Raw genomic sequence first — 12,513 nt, forward strand, 5'->3', positions numbered from 1 at the left:
ATATCTAGAACTAGACTGTTTTAGAGGTGAAATAGTAGAGAATTGGGAAGGAAAGGATGGTGATAACATGCTTTTTAAAACTCCAGTCAATGGAAGGATTTGACCCCCATCCACCCAACCCCCCAATTTGTGTGTGGCGCCCAGGCTCAGTCTGCCTGCAGCATCATAAAGTCATCATTCTTAAGTTTTCTGATTGGTCTGAAATGATGTCATAAAGTCATCATTCTTAAGTTTTCTGATTGGTCTGATTTCACACACTCTGTCCCATTGTTGGAGACTATATTGTTTGGGGTCAGGAAACCACTACTTCTGTGTCCATACAAATGTCCTCTGCTGTGTGGTGTGTAAAGCCTTTTATATGTGAATTAAACACTAAGAACTCTTGTCCCTTGTCCCTTCCTGTGACCTTACTTGTGGTCCTGAGTTTCCTTTCTTGTTGAATAGCTTCATGATTCATCTTATCACTTGAACCAGAAACCTGAAAAAATCCTTGTTAGTTATCTATTTATGGGTAACAAATTAACCCAAAACTTAACAGCTTAAAAGAATAAACATTCATTATTTCACTCAGTTTCTGAGGGTCAGGAATCCAGGAGCAGCTTAACTGGGTGGTTCTGCTCAGGATGTCATACAAGGTTGCATTCTGCTGGCATCTCAAGGCTTGACTAAAGCGGGCAGATCCTATTCCAAACTAACTTGCACGGTCGACCTGCCTCGGGTCCTCACGGACTAGGGCCCAGAGGTGTCTACCACGTGGTTCCCTCCATAGGCTGCCAGAGCATCCTCGTGACATGGCAGCTGGATTTTCCCCAGAGCAAGTGATGAGAGAGAAAGAGAGAGGCAAAAGAACCCCTAAAATGGAAGTCAACAGATTTTTAAACAATCCATTCTCAGAAGTGATATCTGCCATCTTCTCCTGTTGGTCGCACAGACCAAGCCTGGTGTAGTATGCGAGGGGACTGCACAGGGTGTGAGTATCAGGAGGCCAAGGTAGCTGGGGGCCACCTGGAAGCCGGCTACCTCAGAGAGGCCTGCCTTTTCTTACCCTGTCATTCGGGGAATCACTAGGTCCTTCTCATTCTTCCTCTGCAGTGTTTCTCAGCTGTGACCTCATCTCAAATACGACTGTGTCTTCTGGGAAGAAGTGTGGAGGCTGATGGATGAAGCCTTGGGGATCGCATACCTAAGGGCACAGGGGGAATGCATATTAATAAGCTGGCATGGCCTCCAACCCAACCTTATAGGGAGAAGGAGAGCAGACCTCTTGGCAAGCCAGTATTTGCAGAGGATTTGTTCCCTGCGCAGGGAAGGAACGACCTGTGACACCAGGGAAATGAGGTGCAGCAAGGGGGTGCAGACACTTTTAGACTTGTGGTCAGCTCCCCCTCTGCGTGAGGCATCGCAAGTAGGTTTAACCCCACAAGTCTACTTAGATTGGAAGTGACTTCCTAGAGCTCTTGAAATGAGAAAAGTTGTGGGGGTCCATTCTGTTTTAGTGAGAAAGGAAGTCTTGATTCTCAAAGTCTGCTGTTGTCAGAGGAAGCAGGAGTTATGCCTGCCATTTGGCCCCTGGGAATACACCGTTTCCACTGACAACACTCACCTGTTGTTTTCAGGACCCTTCTTTAAGATGAGCCTTTTAGGAAAAAACAAAATAATAGGTAGAATTTTCAGAACTAGTCTTACTTGACCTAACCTACCTGAGCTATCTGAGCTGTTACGGCATCCCTGTCACCCCTACCCACCACCACCAGCCCCACTGGGGGGGAGGTAAGTCTGGCGGCATTCTCATTAGGTTCTTAAACAGCCTGAGGCTGGATAGTTAATGAAGGTTAAATCAATTAACCAAGGACCCAGGGGGACCAGCGTGGGAACTCAGACCTGGAAACTGATGGGAGAGTCTAGGTCTTCCATGAAATTTTGTGTTTGTTCTTGGATCTGTTAACTTGGATACAGAATTACAGATTTATGGACCAGGTCACCAGCCTGCACCCCATCCCCATTTTACATGTGACTCAGAGACACCAAGCGATGTTCCCACAGTCATTTAATATAAGTTGGTAACCCAGGCAGGACTAAAGTCTTCTGAGTTTCTGTATTTTTGCCCTGCCCCATGTCGAACCTGCGAGTTATCATGTACACCTCTAGGAAGGTAGACTGCACCTCCCTGTCTTCCCTGAGGTCCATTTTATTCTCTTATTGTGATCTTCCCTGAATGACCAGGCACCTCATTACCCAGGCTCCCTTGTCTTCTGTTTCCTGCTAGGTTTGATTGTTAGAAAAATTAGAGAGCAGGAGTTGGTGAGAACCAAGGTATCTCTTCTCTCCCTGCTTCCTTTGGTATCTCCAGCAGTGACTGAGCCTCCTCTGGTTCCACTGTGGACAGTCCCCACTGTGACTCTGACTTCTTCCAGATTGACCCAGTAACACCCAGTAACAGCTTCTCCAACCAGAGGCGTCACAGCTACTCACTCACTGCTGTGGCTAATCTCTGGATTGCCTCACTGTCCCATTTGGCTTCTCAGCTCTTCCAGCACTTGTATCACCAATTTCCTACGGTCAGTTACCTCTGTTTGTTAAGACGTAGGTTGGTTTCTCTTTTCTTTCCTGACCCTGACTGATAGAATAGGATTATCATTCTGTGTGTTCTTTAACATGTAGAAACACAATAAATGTTCAATCAGAGTGATATTAAGCAATCTGATTAAAACTATATCATATTTGTCGTAACTCTTGAAAAGCAAAAAGGGGAACCATTTTCCTAAGACACTTTCCTGATGGTCACTCTTGTGCCTTCTACATTGTGGTGTCAAAAGGATGTGTCCCTTTGAGCTCAAAGATCTTTTCTATCCCTGTCAGTTGTGACTTTATCATGGAAGAGATTGTACTTGGTATGGGTTGGTTTGTATTTTTTAACTGTAGCAGAATGAGCCCTGACATCATGCCATGGGTTCCCTACACTTGCTTTGGTAACGACTACACTTGGCCTTTCCATCACCAGCCTGGTTGTTGTGACCCATGGTCCTGTTTATATGCCAACCCCTGTTCTTGGCTCCCACACAAGGATTCCTGCAAGGGTTCCATTTGCGGTGGTGGTTTCTAACTTTGGGGTATCTGCCTGCCAGCACTGGATTTGAGACCACCAGCTTGTTTTTCCAAGCATTAGTATCTCAATGATCTCCAAACATATTTTCTGTTCCAGAATATTTTACAAAAGTTTTGCAAGAACATCTCTAAAGCTTTTTTCCTTTTAAAGGCATAAGGGCCTAAGGGGAGGGGCAAGGGTAATATAAATTTTAACTTGGCAGACTAATATTTAAAACTTTATCCAAAAAATATTTTTCCCTTAAAAAAAAAACACAACTCTCTTTACATATTTAAGTAATTCATTTGGGAGAAATTACTACTCAGCCAGCCCTTGGCAGTTTCGGTTCAAAATGCTTTGAAACGAGTCAACTACAAAGCCTCAAATGTTTTCTCTTTTAAAGTTCAACTTATCCTTCTCTACTATGGTGGTGAGAAAAGTGACAACTTATTTTAAAGATTCTCGCCTTTGTTTCTTTGTCTTTCTTCTGCAGGCCATGTGTTTATACTATGGGATCTCCCATAAACAACAGGGCCCTTTTTCCATGCCAGGAGCCACCCGTTGCCATGTCAACATGGCAGGCCACAGTCCGAGCAGCTGCATCTTTTGTTGTTTTAATGAGTGGGGAAAATTCTGCCAAGCCAACACAGCTTCAGGAAGGTACTGTACATGTGTTCTGTGCTTCTTTATGTACTGCACACATGCTGGACCCAGGAACCCAGCACGCAGTGGTTTCTGCAACTTTAGAGAGCTCCTTTATTATTTGGGCTGGACTAAACATACTATAAATTACCATCCTGCCGGAGAAAACAGCAGGGGGATGGGCAGGGGCATTTGGGAACCTCTGCATGGATGGCATGTGGGGCTCTTCACGCCAGCGTTATCAACTCCTAGATTACTTCAGCAGTTGCTTTGACCTGGCGGTTTGTGGGCCATAAGTGGGTGGTCTTGGTTGAAGACTTTCTGGGCAGACAAGTGTGTCATGGAAACACCATTACAATTGAGCTGTCTGTGGTTGGGTCATGGAGCCTGCACAAGGTCATTCACGATGCTGAGCGGCAGTGCTCCTGTCCCGGTAAAGCATCTGCTCTACACGCTGTTTGCCATGCAGTTCTGAACCAAAGATGTATAAGAAAGATGGAAGGCAAGTGCTAATGTGTCATCAAGGTTTTATCCGAATTACTTATGTAGTGCAGTAATTAACTCTTACATGTTGATGCCAGGTAAAATTTTTGTAATTGTAATATTTCTTCATTTAAAATATGATGTCTCCTTCCACAAGCTTATAGAAACTTGAAAATTTACAGGAAATTAAAAGTAATAAAATTAAATAATATTAGAGAAAATGGTTGCTAAGATTTTATTGCATTTCCTTCCAGTATTTTAAATCTATGCCTATAGTATGTACTATCATTTCGAAATTGTTGTCATAGCATGTAAGTTTTTTCACTTAGGGTGTATCTTGAATGTTTTAAGTAGTTTTCAAAACTATGATTTTAATGTCTGTATAATATTTGTTGTATGAATATATCAGATTTTATTTAACAGTTTTACATTATTAGGTATTTTTATTGTTTCCAGGTTTTTTTCCTATCATTAATAAAGTTGCATTAAATTCCTGAGGAGACATTTTATATAAAATTGGAATTATTGAGTTAAAGGTTTTGAGCATGTGTAAGGCTGTTACTACATATCTGAAGTTGTTTTCCAGCAAGGTTGTACCAGTGATACAATTCACATACCCATCAATAGTTACGAGGGTCCTTGTTTCCCGGGAGCGTCACCCATCTGATAGGCCAGAGAAGGTCTCCCTTTAATTTGGATTACTTCAGTTATCAATGTGATTTCATATGTCTTTATGTTTCTTAACCATTTTCATTTCCTGTCTGTTCATTTCCTTTGTCCATTTTTATACGGGGGCTTTAGTGAGGTTTCCAAAAATTTGTTTTGTCTTTTAATTTGATTGGCTCTGTAAAAAATAATGTTAACCTCATATTTGTGAAAAGTATTTTCCCCAGTTTTTAGTGTGCCTGTTAATTTTCTATGTTTCTGATCTATAGATTTTTATTTTTATGTAGTCAAATCTGTCACATTACTCTTTGAAAGTCTTTCTTTGACCTGAGATTCACCTGTTATAATATTTTTATTTAATTAAAAATTTTTTGTTTAATCTTGAATCTGTTTGTAGTTTATTCTGGTCAGGATTGTGAAATGAGGATTAAACTTTTTTTTTCCAAATAGGTAACCAGTTGCTCCATGATCATTTGTTGAATGTTTTCTGATTTGTGATATCTCCTTTATCATAAACTAGATATACACATGTACAAAGTCTTCAACAAGTATTTACTTGAGTCTCAAAGTAAAAAGAAATAATACATTGAAAAATTTTAGTTTTAAAAATAAGTTATATTTATATGGTTCATTTACAAATGAACAAAGGGCAAAAAATTTGCAATAAAGTCTTCTTTTTACTCTGAATTCCCAGCTACCCAATAACCCTTCCCCAATGTAACAAAGTCACAAATTTCCTTTGTATAATATATTTTTTCCTCTTTTGTTGCACAGATACAGCATGCTTTAAATGTTTGCATTGTGCGTCCCCCTTTAGAATAAATTTGTCTTGTACAGTTGTCTTGTAGATAATTTCTTATCTAAACATAAAGAGCTTCCTTATTATTTTTATGACTATAGAGTATTGCATAAATGGATGTTTTACAATTTAGTGAACCAATAGCTTTTGACTTCACTCTATATCAAATAAGAAATTTAATGGGCATTTACTTCTGTCTTTCCTCACCCACATTCCTCAGTTTTAATTAATACAATTTGGGGTTTAGGACTCATCTCTGTGTTTTGTTTTTGCACTATATCTTCTCTTCCAGGAATTACAATTATTGTTTTACATTTTCATCTAGTTTCAAATCATATTTGCAGTAAGTATTTAGATTATCTTTATTCTTGAGCTTTTAAGTTTGAGTTATCTCTCAGTCAGCTGGGAAATTGTTCAATTTTTTTTTTTCCCCTAGAAGGGTGGTTCTGTGGTGTATTTAGGTTGGCTTTTTATTGTATTCACTTATGAACAACCCTTGGCTAAGTATAAAATTTGTAGACTTCTTTTCCCTCCTAAACAACTATAAACACTTTCATTTTCATTCCTTAATTAGTGTTTCTGAGGAGAAATCTGATATCAGTTTTTTAAAAATTCTTTGAAAGTATTCTGATTTTCCTGCCTAGAGGCTTATAGAATTTTTTAAAAATTTATGCAATTCCCAATTTTCTAGAACAAAGCTCATTATGAGTACCTTTGTTTTTAATCAACTTTATTAAACTATAATTTACATACAATAAAATGCACACAGTTTAAGTCTTGTTCCATGAGCTTTGACAAATACATACACCTGTATGATTAATCAGCACCCTTGTGAAGATGTGGATGTGTCCGTCACCCGGGCACTAACTACCCTGTGCCTTTCCTATCCCTCTTTAGGTCATGCCTCCCTAACCCCTCTTCAGTCAAGCACTTATCTGATTTCCGTATTAATAGATTGGTTTTACCTCTCCTCAAAATTCATGTAAATAGAGTCATTCAATGTGTACTCTTTTGTGTCTGGCTTCTTTTGCTCAGCATAATGTTTTTGAGGTTCATTCATATTGCTTTAGGTGTCAGTAGTTTATTTTCAATTGGTGAATAGTAGTGCATTATATAAATAAACCATGGTTTGTTTTTCGTCTCACCTGTTTATGGACATTTGAATTGTTTTTAGCCATTATGAAAAATAATGCTGTGAACATTCATCTGTAAGTCTTTTTGTGGATATAGGCTTTTATTTCTCTTGGGTAAATACCTAAGAGTAGATTTGCTGGATCATATAAGTCTATGTTTAACTTTGTAAATATCTGCCAATCTATTTCCAAAGTGGTTGCATCATTTTATATTCCATCAGCAATGGATGAGAGTCCACTCTCTGTGCCTCCTTGCAAACACTGGTGTTATTAGTCCTTGCATTTTAGCCTTCCAGTGGGGTGTTTTGTTGTGGTTTTCACTTGCATTTCTCTGATGATGAGCAACTTTTCATACTTATTGTACATTCTTATATTTTCCTTTGAAAAGCATCTTTTCAAGTCATTTGTCCATTTACTTAATGTGGGTTTTTTTGGTTGTTGTTTTATTATAAGCTTTAAGAATACTTTATAAATTCTAGATATAAGCATTTTATCAGATATATGTACTGCAAATACGAGGTGTGATCTAACAATACGGTGAATGTTTAAGTAAAAAAAAAATGATTGCAGTAAAAGATACATTGCCATTAATCCCCCTCAAAATACTCCCCCTCTCTTTGAACACATCCCATCATTCTTGCCACTTTCTGAAGCAGTTCTGGAAGTCCTCTTTCATAAATGTCTTTAGTTGCACTGTTGTGGCTGCCTTGATGTCCTGAATTATTTTGACTTTGGGAAAGAGCCATAAGTCACACAGTGCCAGATCCGGTGAATAAGGTAGATGAGGACACACCATAATGTTTTTATTTGACAGAAATTGCCGTATACCAGAAGCGATGTGTGACACGGAGCGTTGTCATGATGGAGGATGATTTACAGCACACTTTGAAGCACACCTTCTCTCAACCGTAGCTCACACCCGACTGACTGCTCCGAACAAGTTGTTACTAAGGTTCAACGTGTCGCTATCCATATTGAAGATCCTTGCCTTTCTGTTGGATGGCACTCAGTGGCAGCATTCACCATATTTTGTGATCACAACAGAAAGGCTCCATGTCACACATCGCTTTTGGTACGGCAATTTCTGTCAAATAAAGACATTATGGTGTGTCCTCATCCACTTTGTTCACTGGATCTGGCACCGTGAGACTTCTGGCTCTTCCCCAAAGACAAAGTGACCATGAAAGGTAAACATTTTTAATAGATTCAGGACATTGAGGCAGCCACAACAGCATAACTAAAGACAGTCATGAAAGAGGACTTCCAGGGCCGGCCGAGTGGCGCATTGGTTAGGAACTGGCTTGGGACGCCAGAGGGCCCTGGTTCGGATCCCACATATGAGGGCCAGTGACACTGCCCTCTATAGCTAAGATGGTGAATGGCAGCTCGACCTGGGGCTGGGCTGCTGTGGGTCGCCGGTGACAGCGTAGGCTGCAGTCCCCTGCTGTAGTGGGTTGCCATAAACTACTGTGTGTAGCCGGCGGCCAGCATGAGCAGCCAGCAGCCGCCGTGAGTGACCGTCCAGAGGCTGGCGACTGATGTGCCTCGCCCGGAAAGAGCGCAATGATGGTGCCTGCTTGGGCCAATGAAGCAACATCCTCCGCAACTAGACTGAAGAACAAAACAACAGCAACTTGTCTGTTCCCCTTCCCCCAATTCCCCAGCACTGTTCCCATCCCCCCAATTCCCCAATAAAAATCTTAAAAAAAAAAAAAAAAGAAAGAGGACTTCCAGAAAGTGGCAAGAACGATGGGATAAGTGTGTTTGAAGCGAGGGAGAGTATTTTGAGGGGGATTAATGGCAATGTGTTTTTTACTGTAATAATTTTTTTATTGTTACATTCACCCTATTTTTTTATCATACCTCATATATTCTGCCAGTGTGTAGAGCTTGTCCTTTCATTTTTTATTAACACTGTATACCACTGATTTTCCATAGAGACATTTTTTTCTTTAGTAATTTCATTAGAGACTTAAATTGTTATTTAAGTGATTTTGCAATCCTTCCTTAACTTTTTTATTTGTTACTTTGTTGTCTTTGGAACTCACTCTGTTATACTGTTTCAGCCTGTTGTCTTCTGATGGATTTTTACTATTTTTTCATAGAAGTCATCTCTTCTTGTATCTTAATGGGAATGCCAGTTTCCTAAACTCATTCTGGTTTTTGTAGTAAATTGATTTCCGAGGTGTGTTCTTCCGCTGGGCGCTTAGAATGATTTTTTAAAATTAAAAAAAAAAATTTTTTTTACCTTTATTCCGCTGTGGTTTTCCCTATAAGTGCTCTTGGTTTTTCTCTCTGGTGTGTAGCAACAGACAGGATAAAGTCTATGTATTTACCTTCATTCCATTCACTGTCCACATGTGTCCTGCCTGAAACCCCCTCTCTGTTCAACAGATGAGGGGTTACTGATTCACACAGCTCCTTTATCCAGGCTCTGGTCTTGTTGGCAATTGCCTGGTGAAGTTCAGCTGGAGTCACAGAGTCCTCCCTCCTTGGTTCCTTGACATGCTGATTGACTGTGTCATGAAACACTGCAACCTCAAGCAGGCACTGATACCTGGACTTCTCCAGCCTCCACTTCTACCTGTAGGAGTTTACTTGTGATAACCCACTCCCACAATGCCGTGTGGCATTCCCTACATCCACTTCACCAAGCTTGCATACTTTCTAACTCATGGTTTGGCCCTGCAGTTCAGATGTAAAGGTTTGTGTTTGGCAGTGTTTCTCAAACTTGAGCATCATTTTTATTTTTAGAGGGAAAAGAGAAAGTCTCATGATTTGCCAGCGTTGACTGAAACTGTTTGTATTAGAATGATATTTTTAAAACTATAGAAACAATAAATTGCATAGAAGAAAGCATAGGTACTAAATGTATGGACCTTGGGTTCAGAAAGGACTTTGTGAATTTGACCTCAAAGCCAAGGGAAGTAAAAGCAAATATAAATGAATGGGACTATAGCAAACTAAAAAGCTTCTGCACAGCAAAAGAAACCATCAACAAAACAGAGAGGCAACCAACCCAGTTGGAAAAGATATTTGCAAACAACACCTCCGACAAGGGGCTAATATCCAAAATATATAAAGGATCATACAACTCAACAACAACAACAAAACAATCCAATTAAAATATGGGCAGAGGACCTGAACAGACACTTTTCCCAAGAAGACATACAAATGGCCAACAGATATATGAAAAAGTGCTCAACTTCACTAGTTATTAGAGAAATGCAAATCAAACCACAATGAGATACCACCTCATACCTGTTAGAATGGCTATTATCGATAAGACAAGTGTTGGAGAAAAAGCAACCCTCATGCACTGCTGATGGGAATGTAAATTGGTAAAGCCACGATGGAAAACAGTAAGGAGGTTTCTCAAAAAATTAAGAACAGAGAACTACCCCATGACCCAGCAATCCTCTTCTGGGTATCTACCCAAAAAAATCTGAAAACATTTATCCATAAAGATTTATGTACCCCTATGTTCATTGCAGCATTATTCACATTGACCAAAACATGGAAACAACCAAAATGTCCTTCGATAGATGATTGGAAAAGAAGCTGTGGTATATATTACACAATGGAATATTACTCTGCCATAAGAAAAGATGAAATACTGCCATTTGTGACAACATGAATGGATCTTGAGATTATCTTGCTAAGCTAAATAAGTCAGACATAAAAAGTCAAGAACCATATGATTTCACTCATATATGGGATGTAAAACTGAAAGCAACAAAGGGACAAGACAAAGGAACAAAAACTCACAAAGACAATAGTTCAGTGGTTACCAGAAGGTAAAGGGGGAGGGGTGATAGAAGAGGATAAAGGGGGTCAAATATGTGGTGATGTCAGGAGAACTGACTCTGGGTGGTGAACACAACAATGCAATATATAGAAGATGTATTATAGAAATGTACACTTGAAACCTATGTAATTTTAATAACCATTGTCACTGCAATAAATTTAATAAAAAACAAAAACATTAAGACTAGATATAAACTCAGTACACTTATAACTCGTAGACACATCTATAAAGCCAAAATAAATTACTTGTATAAATTAAACACAGACCAATTATTAAATCAATAAAATTCAAGTGAACAACTTAAATGTAAAGATTAATATTTTGCTGAAATGTAATTAATACTCACAATATGAATGTGGTACTCACAGTTCCATGAAGGTTCCTTTGAGGTTGTCGTGCCTGAGCCATGCAATGATCTCGTTGTCCACCACTTTTCTTCATTTGCTGGAAAACATTTGCTTACACAGCGTGCTGTGATGTCATTTAGCCTGTACTCATCAAAAGCATCACTCTTATGTTCTTCTCTTATTACCTCTCAATTAAAACAGTGCTGCATGTCTGTGTGCAATCATATACACTAATGCATATGTGAACTCTGCATATGTTTGGTAGTACTCGGTTATATCTGGATAATCCAACCCACTGGCCAAATCCAGCCCACTTCCTGTTTTTGTAAATAAAGTTTTATTGGAACATGGATCGCCCTTGTTCTATGGCTACTTTGGTGCTGTAATGGCATAATCGAACTGTTGAAACAAAGACTACCACAAAGCCTAAAATATTTACTAACTAGCACTTTACAGAAAAAGGACTTCTGACCCCTTCAATATCTGTCTGACTTCTGACCCCTTCAATATCTGTCTGTCCAAAAATTAAAACAAGAATTGACTTTAAAATTTCCATGGAAAATTTTCATACCTCCAGGAATATATCTATGGACTTTTCTTTTTCTTTCAGAAATACCAATTCAGGACAGAGTTATAATAAAATATGTGCTAATTGGGATTTACTAATGTTCATACCATTTATACCTATATGGTATCTCAGAGCAGACTTGACCAATTCAAACTGAGGGAGGATTGACAAGAAGAAGGAACCCTGTGCCTAATACTGCGGTTCCTCCTGCAGCCCACAGCTGGATTTGTCAGAGGACAACACGGAAAGAGTACTAACAGAGGCCTTTGCCAGGTTCAAAATGGCAGTTCTGAATGGAATAATGTCTCCAAGTGTCTCTCTCTGCACGCCTTAGAAAAAGTGGTATGTGGATACAAGGTGATCCTACTTCTTTTCTAAGTCATATTTCCTAGATTGGTAGATTGGTCTCATAAGACCTGTGCACAATGTCCTTTAAAACGATGAGCTGTCCTTGAAACTATGAGCGGCAAAACCCAACCCTCAAGTCATAGTTTCCATCACCCTGCCACGTCAGCCTGATGAGCACGTTTGCCAGGCGCCAGCTGATTTCCCGAAAGAAGCAAAGCTGCAAGCACCTGGGAGCGGCCTAACGAGGCAGATAACAGCTATAGAGATGACAGCAGCCCTGGGCCGGGGAGGGAAACCGGGAGGCAGGCCGCTGAGCCTTCGCTATGGGAGGGCAATCATTCCTCCGGCTGTTTTTAAAGATAGCTAATGGTTTAGACTGCAGCCTGATGACCAGTGTAAGAATTTTATTAGCTGAGAAGTCACTGTTCTTTTTTTCAAGAGGGCTAAGTCAAGGCCCTAGATTTAGACTGACTTATTTGGCTCCTTTCTTCTTTAACTTCCTTAGCATAATGTCATTTGGGCAGACAGAAATGTTAGCCTGTTTGTTTTTGTCGGTCTGTATCCCCAGCCAAAATGTAGCTAAACTACTAAGCACGGAGACCAAGTGCCCAATACAGTGCTTTGTATGTAATAG

At 39.7% G+C, this 12,513-nt stretch overlaps 1 protein-coding gene across 23 annotated transcripts in view; it reads left to right on the plus strand.

Moving 5' to 3' along the window:
• AOPEP (aminopeptidase O (putative)) overlaps positions 1-12,513 on the plus strand; it is a 433,403-nt gene that overhangs the window by 52,660 nt on the left and 368,230 nt on the right. For all 23 annotated transcript variants that reach the window (XR_002126899.1, XR_002126900.1, XR_002126898.1 and 20 more), the window contains exon 3: positions 3,579-3,745. Coding sequence is in view for 12 of the 23 variants with exons in the window: in XM_019668789.1 (XP_019524334.1) it covers positions 3,579-3,745 (167 nt within the window). In the remaining 11 variants the exon portion in view is untranslated. The remainder of the gene's footprint in view (positions 1-3,578; positions 3,746-12,513) is intronic.

Source organism: Hipposideros armiger, unplaced genomic scaffold (genome assembly GCF_001890085.2).
Source record: "Hipposideros armiger isolate ML-2016 unplaced genomic scaffold, ASM189008v1 scaffold_539, whole genome shotgun sequence".
NCBI lineage: Eukaryota > Metazoa > Chordata > Mammalia > Chiroptera > Hipposideridae > Hipposideros > Hipposideros armiger.